Source organism: Monosiga brevicollis, genomic scaffold (assembly GCF_000002865.3).
Source record: "Monosiga brevicollis MX1 MONBRscaffold_9 genomic scaffold, whole genome shotgun sequence".
In the NCBI taxonomy this organism is placed as follows: Eukaryota; class Choanoflagellata; order Craspedida; family Salpingoecidae; genus Monosiga; species Monosiga brevicollis.
This window is the reverse complement of record NW_001865046.1, coordinates 172,796-187,574: the sequence shown is the minus strand read 5'-3', so window position 1 is coordinate 187,574 and position 14,779 is coordinate 172,796. Positions and strand designations below refer to the sequence as shown.

At 53.9% G+C, this 14,779-nt stretch overlaps 3 protein-coding genes across 3 annotated transcripts; all 3 read left to right on the top strand.

Moving 5' to 3' along the window:
* Window positions 1–113: 113 nt before the first annotated feature.
* Window positions 114–2,483, top strand: MONBRDRAFT_7910 (uncharacterized protein; the record flags this gene model as incomplete). Its single annotated transcript, XM_001745577.1, has 5 exons — window positions 114–261; window positions 1,084–1,349; window positions 1,425–1,597; window positions 1,728–1,761; window positions 1,878–2,483. The coding sequence occupies 5 exons, from the start codon at window positions 114–116 to the stop codon at window positions 2,481–2,483; spliced, it is 1,227 nt and encodes a 408-aa protein (XP_001745629.1).
* A 2,825-nt stretch (window positions 2,484–5,308) lies between these two features.
* MONBRDRAFT_36929 (uncharacterized protein) lies at window positions 5,309–11,099 on the top strand. The gene is made up of 11 exons (XM_001745576.1): window positions 5,309–5,674; window positions 5,774–6,461; window positions 6,572–6,695; window positions 6,822–6,972; window positions 7,053–7,216; window positions 7,639–7,744; window positions 7,828–8,004; window positions 9,242–9,460; window positions 9,558–9,757; window positions 9,863–10,000; window positions 10,648–11,099. The coding sequence occupies exons 1-11, from the start codon at window positions 5,521–5,523 to the stop codon at window positions 11,023–11,025; spliced, it is 2,499 nt and encodes an 832-aa protein (XP_001745628.1). The 5' UTR covers window positions 5,309–5,520; the 3' UTR covers window positions 11,026–11,099.
* A 1,150-nt stretch (window positions 11,100–12,249) lies between these two features.
* On the top strand, window positions 12,250–14,710 carry MONBRDRAFT_25110 (uncharacterized protein; the record flags this gene model as incomplete). Its single annotated transcript, XM_001745575.1, has 12 exons — window positions 12,250–12,290; window positions 12,383–12,446; window positions 12,567–12,695; window positions 12,821–12,919; window positions 13,058–13,160; window positions 13,253–13,362; window positions 13,446–13,541; window positions 13,651–13,779; window positions 13,884–14,025; window positions 14,185–14,342; window positions 14,441–14,515; window positions 14,636–14,710. Coding segments are annotated over 12 exons (1,221 nt in total), but the record flags the coding sequence as incomplete, so codon positions are not given.
* Between the last annotated feature and the right edge of the window lie 69 nt (window positions 14,711–14,779).

Below are 14,779 nucleotides of genomic sequence, written 5' to 3'. Positions count from 1 at the left end.
AACGTTAAGTATTGTCGTTATTATAAGAGTTATTGAAGGTGCTTGTCCGGGTCATGTTTGCCAAATCTTGGGGGGGGGAAGGTGCTCTCACTGACATGGCAGATCGGATCGCCATGGTGGCTGGAAGTCTTCTTTGGCGACGGGTGGCTGGATGCTGCTTGTTGCTGGTGGCCGCTGGGGGATGCAGTGTGGGAGCTGAAAGCAACTTGCCCTCTTTTCTGTTTGTGCTGGGGGATGACATTGGCTGGGCAGATTTTGGTTGTAAGTTTTGAATGATCCCCGTCACCTCGGAATTAAGGCGCAGGAGACCGCTCGATCAATTTCGGCAAACGCGATCCTCAAGCGAGCCATGATTGCGGCCATGTAGACAATGGTGGAGTGGCCAATACCCCGCACCTCAATCAACTTGCCACGGCCCAAGGATCGGTCATGTTTCAAGACTTTCATACCGGTGGCACCGTGTGTAGCCCCACTCGGTGCGTGCCACTTTGTATGCCTGCGACACGCTGATCCTTCGCCACCACCCACCCTCACGGGCCGGATGTACCTAGGGCCACGGTGTTGACGGGGCGTAATCACTTTCGAGACTGCGTCAACTACGTTTACGGCTGTAGCGACATGACCGAGTGTGTTCCGAATTTTCAGTTTGCTCCAAATCACACATACACCATCGGACAGTCCGTGCGCGATGCACACCCCGAGTATGGCTCCATGTTTCAAGGCAAATGGTAAGGTCTCGCACAAATGTTGGTGGTTGGTGAAATATTCTACAAAGGCATTTTAGTTTGGCGACGACACCTGATACTTTATCGTCTGGCCGTGGACCGATTTGGGTGTGTAGGCATTTGGGTTCGTTCTACAACGACAGCGAAAAATATGGCGGTCTGACCTCCAGTCCCGTGACACACGGCTTTGATCGCTTCAATGCCACAGTCGAGGTGGCACCCACCGCAACAACCAATTGTTCGTCTGCATCTTTAGCCAGTTTCTCGACTCGTCACCTGCTTCCCCTTTGCCTCTCTGCTCGCGCGTTGGTTACGCCTGCTCGTCATATGCCTTTTACTTACTGGCTTTTCGTTTCAGGCAACTGTCGCCAAGAGTGGTCAAAGGATTGCCTCTACGGCCACTACGAGGGAACCAATCATTGCCAAGGCGGGGAAGGGCCGGGCGGCAACAACTGCTGCTTCAACTACTGGTGGCCCAATGCTTCTGCAGCGCACGCCGTCTCCAACTACTCGCAGCCCATCCCACAGGATGATTCACTGTACCTGACAGACAGCTTTTATCACTTTTTGGCTGGGCGCGATGGGGCGCCCTTTCTGGCTCAAATCAGCTTCCATAACTGCCATGTAGGTTCTCAACTCCCAGGCTGCACCGACTCACCCCAAGCCACCTCACATTGGCTCCGGTGTGTTGGCCTCCAGATTCCGTACATTGGAACCCCTGAAGCACGTGCCGACTGTGCCGCCGGGCGGACGTGTCGACCTGGCAATTACAGTGACGCCCAGCTGGACTTTTATGCGTGTTTGAACGAGCTTGATGCAGCTGTAGGTCGCCTCTTAACTGATCTCGAGACGTTTGGTTATCGCAATAACACGTAGGTCAACGACTCGCTTGCAGCATGGGCACATTTCCCTCTTCAAACTTGGCTGCACTTTGTTCAAACTCAAGACTTTTGCTTCGGCTTGGTTCCTCTTGTCATTTTATTATGTTTTGTATTATTCTAGCATGATGTGGGTGACCACGGATAACGGACCCGAGGTTTGTCTTGACATCCAACCCGTTTGCGCGAGGAAGAATCTTGTTGGAAAGGATCAACGCAGAAGACCGTGTTTGGATGCCTATGGCCAGCCAATCATCGGCGTGCTTGCTCATAGGGCAACTGCGAGGGCAGCGGAGATGCGGCTGGGCGATGTGAGCCCGAGCATTTTCTCACTTATCCAGGCTCTGCCGGGCCACTGCGGGGACGCAAGCGTGACATTTTTGAAGGGGGACATCGCGTGCCAGGTATCGTGTCTTGGCCAGCCGTGGTGCCACGTAACATGGTGTCTTGGGACACAGTGGTGACCATGGATTTTATGGCCACCATCATGGATGTGCTTGACGTCCAACGCCCTGCGAGTCAGGCACAGTGGGCATTTGACGGTCAGAGCATTATGCCCATTTTGACAGGCGAGGGTGATTTTGATTTGCGCGGCATTGGCTGGATGTATCAAAATCCGTCCCAGCACGGTTATCGCTATGGGCGCTGGAAGTTTGTCAACAATAGCCAAGGGTGTAAACCGTCTTGCACGCAGGGCTTCTTGTATGACCTCGAGACAGATATGGGTGAGACCACCGATCTGAGCTCCGTATACCCTGACGTTTTTTCAGCCATTGTTGCCAACTATACTGCTTGGTTCGAGTCGGTCATGGTTTCACGCACCGAGGAAAATGACTGTCACGGCTTTGACGACGCCTTGCAACAGCTCTCGCGCGATTAACCATTTCCACACACGAGAAGAAGAAATTGAGATGTTCGTGTGTGTGTGTGTGTGTGTGTGTGTGTGAGAAGAAAAAAATACAAACAAAAAACAGAAAAAAAACTGCGGACATGCTTATGATCAGTTCGTGTGTGTGTGTGTGTGTGTGTTTTCAAGGGCACTGAACATCGGCGAGGTGGGGCACCGCTGTCAGGCGGGTGGGAGCAGAGTCATGGCGTTGGATCTACTCGCTTTCCCAACGGAGGTTTTAGGTCGAATTTGCTTCTATCTTGGCGTTGAAGGTTCGGCATCCGCTTGCAATGTGTCAATCTCAGCCCTGCTGCACCGCGAGCTTGACGACCCCCCGATGTGCAGACCTTTTTGCGCTGATGCAGGTGTGCCAGACGCTGCGTGCGCGTCTCTTGGATTTGCAAGTGGTGTGGGAGGCGCACCATGCCCGGGTCATTGGACATGCCATTCACGGTGATGCGCTGCGCACTGTTGCTTTGAGCGGCTGTCGGCCGCAAGTTCTGTTCCGCTCATCCCTGTGGTTGTGTTCCCAACACGTCCAGGCTGCAGTGCGTGTGCGTCAATGCCCACAACCGCGACGCATCTGGAGAGCCTGCGACGGTTCGAACAACCCTTGGAACATTAATTCAGAATCCCGAGTTTCCTCATGCGCGTACGCACGGCTGTGATTCTGTAGGCACCTGCACACCGAGGCCAACTGGGTCCGAGGGCGATTTCGGGCCACGAATAGCGCGCCCTTGTCCACAGACCGACCTGTTGACTGGCAGTTAAGCACAGAACACGGCCTTCTGTGCATTCTAACGCAGTCGGGGCAATGTTCGTCAGATGCCCGTGGGTGCCCTTCTGTCCAGACCTTACACCAAGGCTAATCACTTCATCTCTCTTCCACGCCTGGGCAATAGTGCTCGTGCATCGCTTGGCTGCCCCACTTGTATCAGAGAAAACGCTGCACGTCTGTCAAGACGAAGATGCCACCGTGCTCTCTGCCGTCTCCACGGCCATAGGCAACACGCCGCTGGTCGCCATTGGAACTGAGAGCGGCCTGGTGCGTACCGGTGGCGCAACACGATATACTCACACTGGCGTGACATCGGGCGTGTGCGCGCTCACCCCAGGGTGCCGGGGTGTCCACATTTAGGTTCACGTGGTCGATCTGGCGGCCTGCACTGTCGTTGCCACCATGCGTGCCTGGGTGGGGTCGGAGGTGACCACCTTGCACATCAAGGGCAACTGGATCTATGCTGGCACCCAGGATGGGTCAGTTGCACCCTCCTCTCGAGCAAATGTCTGGCTTGCCTATGTATTTTTTTTTTTTCCTTTTCCTCTTGCTCTGGAGCATTTTTGTGCTTCTCCGACTCTATCCAACATTCCTGTTTTTCCAGCTGCATGCTGCTTGCAGCGTTGGTGTGTGCCCAGCCTCAATGTTGACAAACTGTGTGCGAGTCTAGGGTGGTTGCATGCTGGCCCCTGCCGCTGGGAGCTGGACGCGATCAAGCTAGTCCTGGATGTCAGCGGCGGCTGTTTGCCGACCAGGTCGTGCGCATCCTGACCATGGGTGGGCCAACCCTCGAACCTATCCTCTGTCCCGTGAGCTGGGACGGCACCGCGTACGTGAAATGAAGGCTGTGCCTGTCCTCGTGGGCCCGAAGAATGTTGGGCTATGGTGGTGCTTCACTCCCCCTGTCAACCTAGATGCCTGGTGCACAACCGAGATACTCTGGAGCCATTTGAGGAGCCCATGCTGTGCCCAGCTGGCATATCGGCGTGTGAGCTGGACACGAGCGGTCAACAGCTCTTTTGGGGTGCATTTGATGGCTCTGTCGGTTGCTTTGCTCCCTTCCAGCATTCCCTCCAGGCAAATGTATGCCACGAGAGTAGTGTGGTGTGTTGTTTGCCGGCCAACATCCGGCTTGCGTAGCGTCGTCGCTTGTGCATGCGTCTGTTTGTGTTCTGAACAGTGTGTGCGATGGTGACAACCAAGCATAGGAATCCATTGCGGTGCAGGCCGATCGAGTGGCCACGGGAGGCGCGGATGCCGTAATCCATGTCTATGACTTGCGACTCATCATTCTGCACACGCTCAAGGGTCACGTGGGTTTGGTGCGGCAACTTCAGGTCGGTCCCGGCGTGCATCTATGACGGGCTGCTACTTGCCACTCATCCGCAAGCCCGTGCCTCGGCCGCCTCTCGCCAGGTCCGAGGGTCGGTGCTGCTGTCAGGTGGGGATAACCGTCGTCTCTTTGGCTGGCACGCCAACACGGGGGAGCTTGCTTATACGTTTTATCATAATCCCGTTCTGATTCGTGGTCTCTTGGTCAGTTTGGCTCTCAGTTCCTGGAATGGTGGGCCTCTGTGGCTTGAGGCATCTGACTGATCGTTGACCCTCGCCTCGGTTCACAGGCCGAGGCCCGCTGGCTGCTTGTCCTCGGTCTGGACTCGCCGCTCCGCCTCGTGGCCTTTGATTTTGCCCCAGTTGAAGCCTAGCCCTAGACCCAGCGACCCCATTTTCCAAAAGCACACGCCCAGCCTCGATCGTCGTCTTACCAGCCTTCATCCGTCGTGTCATCTGAACGACCGTCTCACGTGCCCCTATCGGCCAAGAAGCACAGCGCGTTGTTCACTTTTCATCTGAGTTCTAGCAACAGGCCATCTCCATAACACAAGACAAGTCGTTGAGCATAGCCCGAGTCCCTAAACTATCCCTTCACATGTGGGATGTCAGATAATCATCCTTACCGCAAAACGCACACACGTCATAATTTTTTTTTTCGTGTGCGCGTGTTGCTGCTGCTGTGATTGTCTACCCTGTTTGCCAAGGGGTTTTCTGCAGGCAGGAGTGACGGAGAGCTGGGTGATCGCAGCCACTGGGGTGATCGCAGCCACTGGGGTGATTGCAGCCTCTGGGGAAATCGGTGGATGAATGGCCGGGAACTGCACTCTCAAGGCGGAGGCTCACGGATTTACGGAGCTGCCACTCAGATCGTTCTTGTTGTAAGCAGGGAACCCTACGCTTGGCCGACGTGCCATCATGGGTTGCAGGCATGTTGCTGGCTGCTTCTTGCTCTTGGCTTTAACGGCTGGCCTGACCAGCGGCATGGAATCTCCCTGCCCTGATGATACGAGCGTTTTGGATGTCTATAATCGCTGGAGCCAGTCGTCCTATGCCGTCAACGGACCGCAAGGTAAGCTCGTTTGACATTCAAAAAGACTCGCGCGGAGCCTCTCGTCGGGTTCTAGGCTCATGTTTTGCTCGTGCTATATCCTCGCTCGCTCTCATGTAGGACGCGTCAACGTCATGCTGCAACTCAATCGAAACGGCAAGGGTGTTGTTTTTGGCGGCCTCATGGAGCCAAGCGATTACTTTACGGATGCAACGTCCCCAAAAGATGCATGGCACATTGACTTTAGCAACAACCGCTGGACTCCCATCGCCATCCTCGAGGATCTTATCCGCTACTCTTATGCCACAGCCTTTGCTGACCATGAAGAAAACGACTTGCTCTTCTTCTTTGGATGCGCCAACGGCACATCGCCCGTTTGTTTCAACGACACATTGATTTACGATGCGGCTGACCACATCATCGCTCCCTATCAAACTGACGCGGAAAACAGTGAGATTCCCGTTTCACGCTCAGATAGTGCGGTGCAGTTGATATATGATAGCGAGCCTTTGAACCGCAGCTGCCATCTCGTTTTTGGCGGTGCCAGTCTGGTCAGTGCCATGAAGGACACCTGGCTCTTTTCCAATGGTGCTTGGACCTCGGTGTCCTGCACGACGGACTGCCCCCCGGCTCGGGCAGGTGCTTACCTCATGAGCGATCGAAAGCACCCGGGCCAAGTCATAATGACGAGCGGTACTGATTGGGAAACTACCTATTATGATGATGTCTGGCGCTTTGATCTCAATTTGTCAGCCCCCTACTGTTCTGACGGCCAATGGACCCGCATCGGAAACGCGACTGCCATTGGGTGAGTTGACCCACGCAGCCCTCCTCCTGTTGAAACTGACCGTGTTGCTCTTGCTCAAACAATGGTATCGGCCATGTACGATACATCATCATACCTTGTCTATGCCGCAGGTACAGCGCCTCGGACCTTCCACAATACACCACCGGTCCATTTCAGAACAAGATGGCCTTTTGGAAATATGGAGTCACACCCCTTGGGTCACGCTCCTTGCAGTATCTGTCCATACCAGATGAGGTAAGGTGTAAGGTGTCTAGCACGTGTCATTTCGTACCCTCCCGCCTCGTCCACTCCTTGTCGTGCTGTGCTGGCTCACGGTGCTCCTCGGCTTGGTATCAACCTGCCTGGGTCATCGGATTCAAGGCTTGGCAAAAAAACTCGACCAACGTCACGGGCATGCTCTGGCGAGAGATTCCCGTCAAAGATCTCAGCGACAAGCCTAATCCCCGACAGTGGTCCACCATCGCCTACAATCCCGCCACCATGAGCATCATTCTTTGGTCCGGCTATACCGGTATGCTCGGAGGTTCTGACCGCGAGCGATTAGCGCCGACAATTTGCACTGTCTCACAACTTCCATCATTTCTCATGTAGGCGTGGTGACTGAGAATGACTTGTGGCAATTTGACATCAGTGTTGGATACTGGCGCCAACTCAACTATAACTACAACGGCCTCGAGTCTTCCATTGAGGTGGCCTCGGCCTCTTATTTTCCCGACGGTTACCTTTTTGGCGGAGCCAATGTCTTTGGCACATTGGTAGGTTTTGCTCGCATGGCGTCGTCCTCGCAGGAAATACACATTGCGGCTTTTGTTTTGGCAACATCATTGTGTGACATGAAGGAAAATCAATCTCGCTGTTCCAGGCTTAAAGACATCCACTCACAAAAAAAATGTTTTCGGCAACCATGCTTTGCCTCCCCGCGTTTCTCAATGACCATTGTTGTTAGTATGATACAATTTGGCACGTGGATATGTGTCAGCAGTCGTTGGATAAGATTCCCAACCTTGGTGCTACCCCGCCGCCAACCCAGGGCGCTACGTTGACGCCTGTGGGTTATTCAAAGTATTTTTTGTTTGGTGGGAGTACATCCGGCCTGTTTGTGTATGAGCCCCTCAACACATTCTACTTGCTGGACGCCTCCATGCCCTTGTGGGTGAACTTAACCTTGCCCTCCAAGAGCCATAAAGTCACAGCTCGAGCCAGTCATTTAGCTGTGACCCTACCTACTTCCAAGCCTGCCAACACGACCTTCTGCCCTGATTTGGATATCTTTGACGAGATCGGTGAGGTTTGAGGGCGCCCTTGAACGACTCTTTGTCGATAAGATGGCTCATTCGGGCCATCTTGATTGAACGTTGGGCTGCAGGCATGCTTTTTGTATATGGAGGATTCAGTACGCGCCTGACTGTGGCCTGGGACTTTTGGTCCGAGTTTGTCACGGATTCGTTTGGTTACTACTACAGCTCGGCAAATCCTGAAGTTGGCTGCTGGCGTGAAGAAGTCACGACCGGCGCCATGCCGACCGTATTTGCCACTGGCGCATGTACGTTGGGTGTTGGTGTTGGTGCCGCGCTGCAATTTTCCTTGACGACAAGATGGGTGCCACAGGGCCATCAACTGGGTCTGCTTGCCATGGCTGATGTCGACGTCTGCACTTGTCATACATGGGCCTAGATTTTCTCCACACGAGCGCCGATGGGCGCCAACGGCTTGTGGCACACGGCGGTAGTACTGTAGGAAATACCAGCACTTACGTGCTGGACTTCAACACCATGCATTGGAGTATAGTTGCGCAAAGCACGACCGCCATCGACTTGAAGATGTTTGTGCTGAAGTTCTGCTCACGCACTGTTGCCATTTCGCTTTGCCTTGGCTTTTCTCACGAGGTTTGGCCATATCTGCTGTCTCGCTTGTCGCGCATTGATTCGCACTTAGTCCGGCCCCATACATGCCGGCCTTTGCATCCTTTGGCAACAAGTACATTGTAGTCTACGGTGGCATTGCCATGGCGGACGCTGACGTCAACTCTGCGCAACATATTGTGCGTCCCAAAATCTCCTGCACAGCCTTGTTTCATTTTTCGACGGTGTCTGCGGCATGCCCTCGGAAGCATCGAGCTCATGGAATGGTTGCCTTCGATCTTTTCGCCCGTTTCCTGTGCATTCTTCGGGTCACTTGAAGTTTGATACACTATATGTTGGGGGGTTTACGCCCGAAGATCGGTGGATTTGGCAGACCGTACCAGCGCAGCACTCCGTTCCTTGGTTTGGTGGTCTATTGACAATCACGCACAAGTGGGTACTTTGCTCGGTCTTATGATTTTGGCCAGGCAACAACGGCGACCAGGACGGCCACTCACTGCGACCATTGGCTCTGTGTATGAGGGTTGTGTAGTTCCAAGGGGTTTCTTATCACAACAGCAGGTGGCTTGGTGACGGGCGACCATGCCGGCCATTTCGCACCGACAGCTGATATTCGCGGTCTGTGCCGCTCCCATTTGCGGGCCCACTGAATCAGACTCGATGCTCCAATTGCGTCTGCTTATTGTCCAAACTGTTTCGGCGAACTAGCTTTACAGCTAGGCTGTCCGCCGGGTCAATATGCAATGGATGAGAACAGTTTATTGTGTTTGCCGTGCGCGAATGGTTCCTACTCCGATAACCTTGGTACGCTTTTGGCATTGAGCGCTTACAAACCGGCAACCATCACCAGAATTAAATTCGTTATCGACGCTCTGCGTCTCATGTCCGCATTGCCTGGGTGCGACTGACTTCTTGCAGGCAAGTCTCATACTTGCATCGCTTGCCCCAACGGCACAACGACGGCGGACGTCGGAGCTTCAGCACTCGCCAATTGCTCCGTGTGCGTGACCAACGACTGCCGTCATGGCAGTTGCTTGGTAAACAGTGACATGAAGACTGTGTGTCACTGCACTTCTGGCTACTATGGCGACCGCTGCACAATCAGCATTGCTTGGGTATCTGCTGCCATAGCCATTGGTGCGTCGCCTCACGGCTGATTCTTGCTTGAGTGAGCTTTATCTTCGCGCAATGGCTTGACCTGCTCACGGTCCGTCGGTTGTTCTACCTTGGTCAGGCGTTGTCGTGTTTGCGTCTAGCTGCTGTGGACTGGTTATCTGTGTGCGTCGCTACCATGTCGAAAATCGTCGCCAGTATTCGCTTCTCGAGGAGACCAAGGAAGAAGTGGTTCGCCTCAAAAAGATTTGGGAAATTCCGTTCGGCGAGCTTGAATTTGAGCGTCGTATCGATAACGAGTCAAAAGGCGCTTTTGGCGAGGTCGGTATGGCGTCTTGCTCAGTCACGTCCACTCGTTGACATGCGGGCATCTTAACTCGCCATTTTGACCCTGCCCTCGCTTTGAATTGGGGCGATCGACCTCAGGTCTGGCTGTGTCAGTGGCAAGATCGCTCAACAGCTGTGAAGCGTCTGCAACGACATGCCTTTGAATATGACGAACAAGCCGTGCAGGACTTTGATAAGGAGATGACCGTGCTCCGTGAGCTTCGGCATCGCAACATTGTGAGTGCTGACCCTTTATAAATATTGCTATGGATAACATGAGCCTCAAAGTCGGCATGGCCGTGGTCATGTCGGTTTGCCCTCAACCTGTACGCATTGGCCCTTGATGATAGGTGTTTTTCTATGGTGCTGGGTTTGACCCAGAACATTGCCCTTTTTTGGTACTGGAGTTTTGCAGCGGTGGTAGTTTAAACACCATGTTGCGCGGAGAGGCTTCTCTCACCTGGAGCCGCCGCCTGAAGCTAATGCTTGGCTTTGTGCGAGGCATGGTGTATCTTCATGGGCAAGACCCACCCATTCTGCATCGCGATCTCAAGGTCTGCGTTTGATTCTGCAAGGCGCAAGCTTGGTTGCGCAAGTGCTGTTGGTGCCTTCCTCACTGGCTGCATTCGGGGGGGGGGGGGGTTAATTTGTCCGTCTTCGCTCGCTTTTGCCGTAGAGTGGCAATCTATTGTTGGCCGCCAGCGGGGAGGTGAAGATTGCAGATTTCGGCACGGCTTACCTCGATCTCACATTGCGGGATGTCAAATCTTCCAAGTCAAGCAGCTCTGAACACTTTGTTAGTACATCTCGGTGTGCTGGACTCCACTGGCCCGCGTCTGCCGCCAGTTTTGTTAGTTGACTCATCTGAATGTGTGACTTTGTAGACGGAGGGGACGCTTTTATGGTCAGCACCCGAGGTGCTGGAAGGCAATCGGGTGACCATGGCGGCAGACGTTTACAGTGGTGGCGTGATTGGCTTGGAACTGCTGACTCGTCGCGAGCCAGTGGATCATCTTGCCAAGGCATCACCCTGGGCGACGCGTGATGCCATTTTGGCTGGCGATGTCATGCGGTTTGAGCTGACGCCCGGCAGTGAAACCGATTCCTTTGGGTCACGCTTTGCCGCCGACATGTGGACACACCCAGAGGAGGCACAGGATTTTGTTGCACTGTGCCGCAGTTGCATGGCAGCGGCTGATGAGCGTCCCACCTACGAGAGCGTGGCGCAAGTACTGGTCAAGCTTGCCACCCTGGCCAACTAAGAAGCAACAGTTCTTGTCTTTGAAGTGGGCCGTTGATGGCAAGCTTGCAATCCTTGTCAATCCACCCTCTTGATATCTGCACATCTTGTATTAAGCAGATCTTATCGCGTGTGTCTCCCAATGTACGCGCGTTTCAGTCTGTGCCGAATGTGTGTGTGTGTGTGCGCGTGCGTGTGTGCGTGCGTGCGCGCGTGTGCGCGCGCGCGACAGACAGACACAGAGACAGAGCGAAAGAGACACAGAGACAGAGACACACAGACACACAGACACACAGACACACAGACACACAGACACACAGACACACAGACACAGACACAGACACAGACACAGACACAGACACAGACACAGACACAGACACAGACACAGACACAGACACAGACACAGACACAGACACAGACACAGACACAGACACAGACACAGACACAGACACAGACACAGACACAGACACAGACACAGACACAGACACAGACACAGAGACAGAGACAGAGACACAGGCAAACAGACCAAGAGGCAGCGACACAGACAAGGGAAGTGTTGTAGGACACGCGGCTAGGTTCTTTGTGCAAGCTGGCAAAACAATGCAAGCCCCAAGCAACTTCATTGTCAGATTTTGAAACATGGCCTGCAACAAGTTAAACATAATCTACATAAAGACGACACTTGGTAAAGGAAGGAGTAGTAGTTGAAAATATTTTACTGCAACAAGTCGATAAAATAGAACACAAACCTGATCACATGTGCACACTTGGGATGTGTCATGGGGGCGTTGAGTATTTTGTGGTGTGTGATCGTGGAGATCGATCGATCCGATCCTTCCCCGCGATCTCGCTCTGAACAACCCCCGCCCCTTTCCCTCCTGTTGCGCTCACTTCCGGTTTGTGCCTGGCTGTGTTGTACCCTTTTTGTCAGGTCGGATAGCTGGTGCCCCAACCGTGAGCAGCTTGCAGAGGGAAGAAACCCCTCGAGAGTCGCTTTTTGCGACCGACCATCCTCGGAAAGCTGACGCGTGAGTCTGGCGATGCCTCGTCCCGTGTGATCCATGTCCTTTGTTCTCTCTTTCGCTCGTTCGGATTTGCACTCATGGTCTCGTACTCATGTGGATTGTCCATTGCTTGTGCATTTGATGTCTGGAACTGGATGCCACGGCCACGTAGCCCGGCTTTTTCTTGTGACCAGCAGTTGGACGCACACGCTTTCGCGATCGATCCCCCCCCCCCCGCCACCATGTCCGACAAGCCAGGCCGGGTGGCCACCGGCAAGATCCGGTTCGTCGACTGATCCGACTCGTAATATCTGCTTGCTGCCTTGGTTTGACCTCCCTCATGTGTGTTGCACCTTTGGTGCTGGCCTGATCTAGCCGCGAGGGAGGGATTCGACGTCAGAAGGTGCACGTGGTTCAAGGCCACCGCTTTGCAGCCAAGGTATGGTGCCGGATCCCGCTTGCAAGTCTAGATCAGACCAGACCAGACCACCACTCTGTGCCCTCGCATTTTCTCCTCGCATGTCGACTCAAATACTTTTGCTCTGGGATCGTGTGATAGTTTTTCAAGCAGCCCACCTTTTGTGCCCACTGCAAAGAGTTCATCTGGGGCCTCAACAAGCAGGGCTACGCCTGCACCGGTCTGTTCTTTGCTTTATCATCCGCCCTCAAGACTGGTCGTTACTGTCAGGTGCTTGAGGTCTCTCTCTCACTTTTGCCCGGATCGCCGTGATGGGAAGAGTGTGGCTTTGTGACCCACAAGCGATGCCATGAATACGTGCACTTCAAATGCCCAGGCCTTGCTGATGATGTCAGTACACCCCCCTTGTTGCATCAATGAGCCTGTCGGCCACGACGCTGTCGGCCAACTACAGTGGCTCTTATGCTGCTTCTTACCTCATCGCATCTTTCTGGGTACAAATAGTCGGATCTCAACGCGACTACCAAGCACAACTTTGCCGTTCGCACCTACTATCGTCCCACCTTTTGCGACCACTGGTACGTTGCTGCTGCTGCTGCTGCTCTGCTTGACCCGTTGGCTGCGCTTGATAGGCAAAGCCCCCGAGGCGCTCGATCGCCGTTCTCAGTTGTTTTTGCGGTTTCTGCAGTGGCACTTTGCTGTATGGCATTGCTCGGCAAGGCTCCCAATGTGGCTGTAAGTTCAGCTCTGCTTCTGGTGACGAATCGTACAAGCCGAGAAATCAGAGAAGCCCGAGCCTTCATAGTGACTTCTTCCGGCTTGTCTAGCTTGCAAGATCAACTGCCACAAAAACTGCACTGCGCGCGTCCCGGCATTGTGTGGCGTCGATCTGCAGGAGCGCCGTGGACGTTTGTTTCTGGACTTGCGCTTTGAAAAGGTATGAATTCTTTTCCACTCAACAGTCGCAGGCCAGCGTGTTACAGCTCAGTGCTCATTGAGCGCTTCTTCTTCCGGGGTCAGGATTCGGACAAGTCGAATAAGTTGACCATTTATGTTGGCGACGCTCGCAACCTCCTGCCCATGGACCCTACCGGTACCAGCGACCCCTACGTCAAGGTGCGACATGCTGTCAATGCGCACGATGCGATCGAACCAACTTTTGTCGTTCTTACCCCTTCAATCCTTTCCAATGCTTGCATTGATGTGTGGGCGTACTTGGCCATAGATCAAAGTCATGCGCAAGGGCACCGAGGTGATGCGCCTCAAAACACCCGTGCATCCAAAGGAGCTGAACCCAAGTTTTCGCCAGACCTTTTCTGTGCCTTTCCCAGCCACCGCGGACCTGACTGAGACGGTACTGGCATGCAGCTAGCGGTTTTCATTCATTGATACGGATTGCCAGCCCGACATTGGCCCATTGAGCGCACCATTCATGAATCACCCTCTTGCCTCACTCAGATTCATGTGGCCGTGTGGGACAAAGACTTTCTGCGCCGCAACGATTTTATGGGTGCCATGACCTTTGAGCTGAAGGACATTGCCGATCCGCAGTCAGCGGGCAAGTATACTGGCTGGTACAAGCTGTTGGACAAGCGACAAGGTTCGACGCTATCCTGTCTCCTGAATGTTGGTATTGTAGCCCGTTTTGGTTCTCTCATGGCCCATGCCCAACATGATGCTTTGTGCTTGCCTGTGTTGCTTCTCGTCAATTTTGGCCACCGATAATTGTTAGGCGCGGCGTTTTACATGATGGTTCCAGACCATGGCTCGACCGTCGATTCCGGCGATTCCGGCAAGGAAACCACAGAGGATCGCCTGATGGCCTCTGTGCACTCGACTGCCTCCTCTGAGTTTATGATGGAGCATCAAAAGGAGATTGAGGGCCGCAACAAGCTCCCATCAGACTTTCGCAGCCAGGTCAGGCTGACCGCCAGCTTGATGGTACAGGTGCCTTGATTACACAAGGCCCGCTCTCACAAACACGCTGCGCTCCTGGTCTGATTGGATGCCCCCAGGTCACTGCGGGTGAATCCAAGAGCCTCGCCGACTTTGAACTGCTTTCCGTTCTCGGCCGCGGCTCTTTTGGCAAGGTCCGTGCACTCGTCGAAAAGGGCTTTGCTTGGCCCATGGATGACTCGTCTATTTTTTGGCTCTGCTGAGCATGACAATGACGTGATGATGACCACTTGCGTTTCTGGGGCTGCTCGTAGGTGATCTTGACTCGTGAGAAGAGTTCGGGCAAGTACTTTGCTATCAAGGCCATTGAAAAGGCCAGCGTTGTTGAGGTACGATCGGCGCTTGAGACGAAACCCCCGTGGTGAGTGCCACGGCCTGCATCTTGACATGGGTGATAT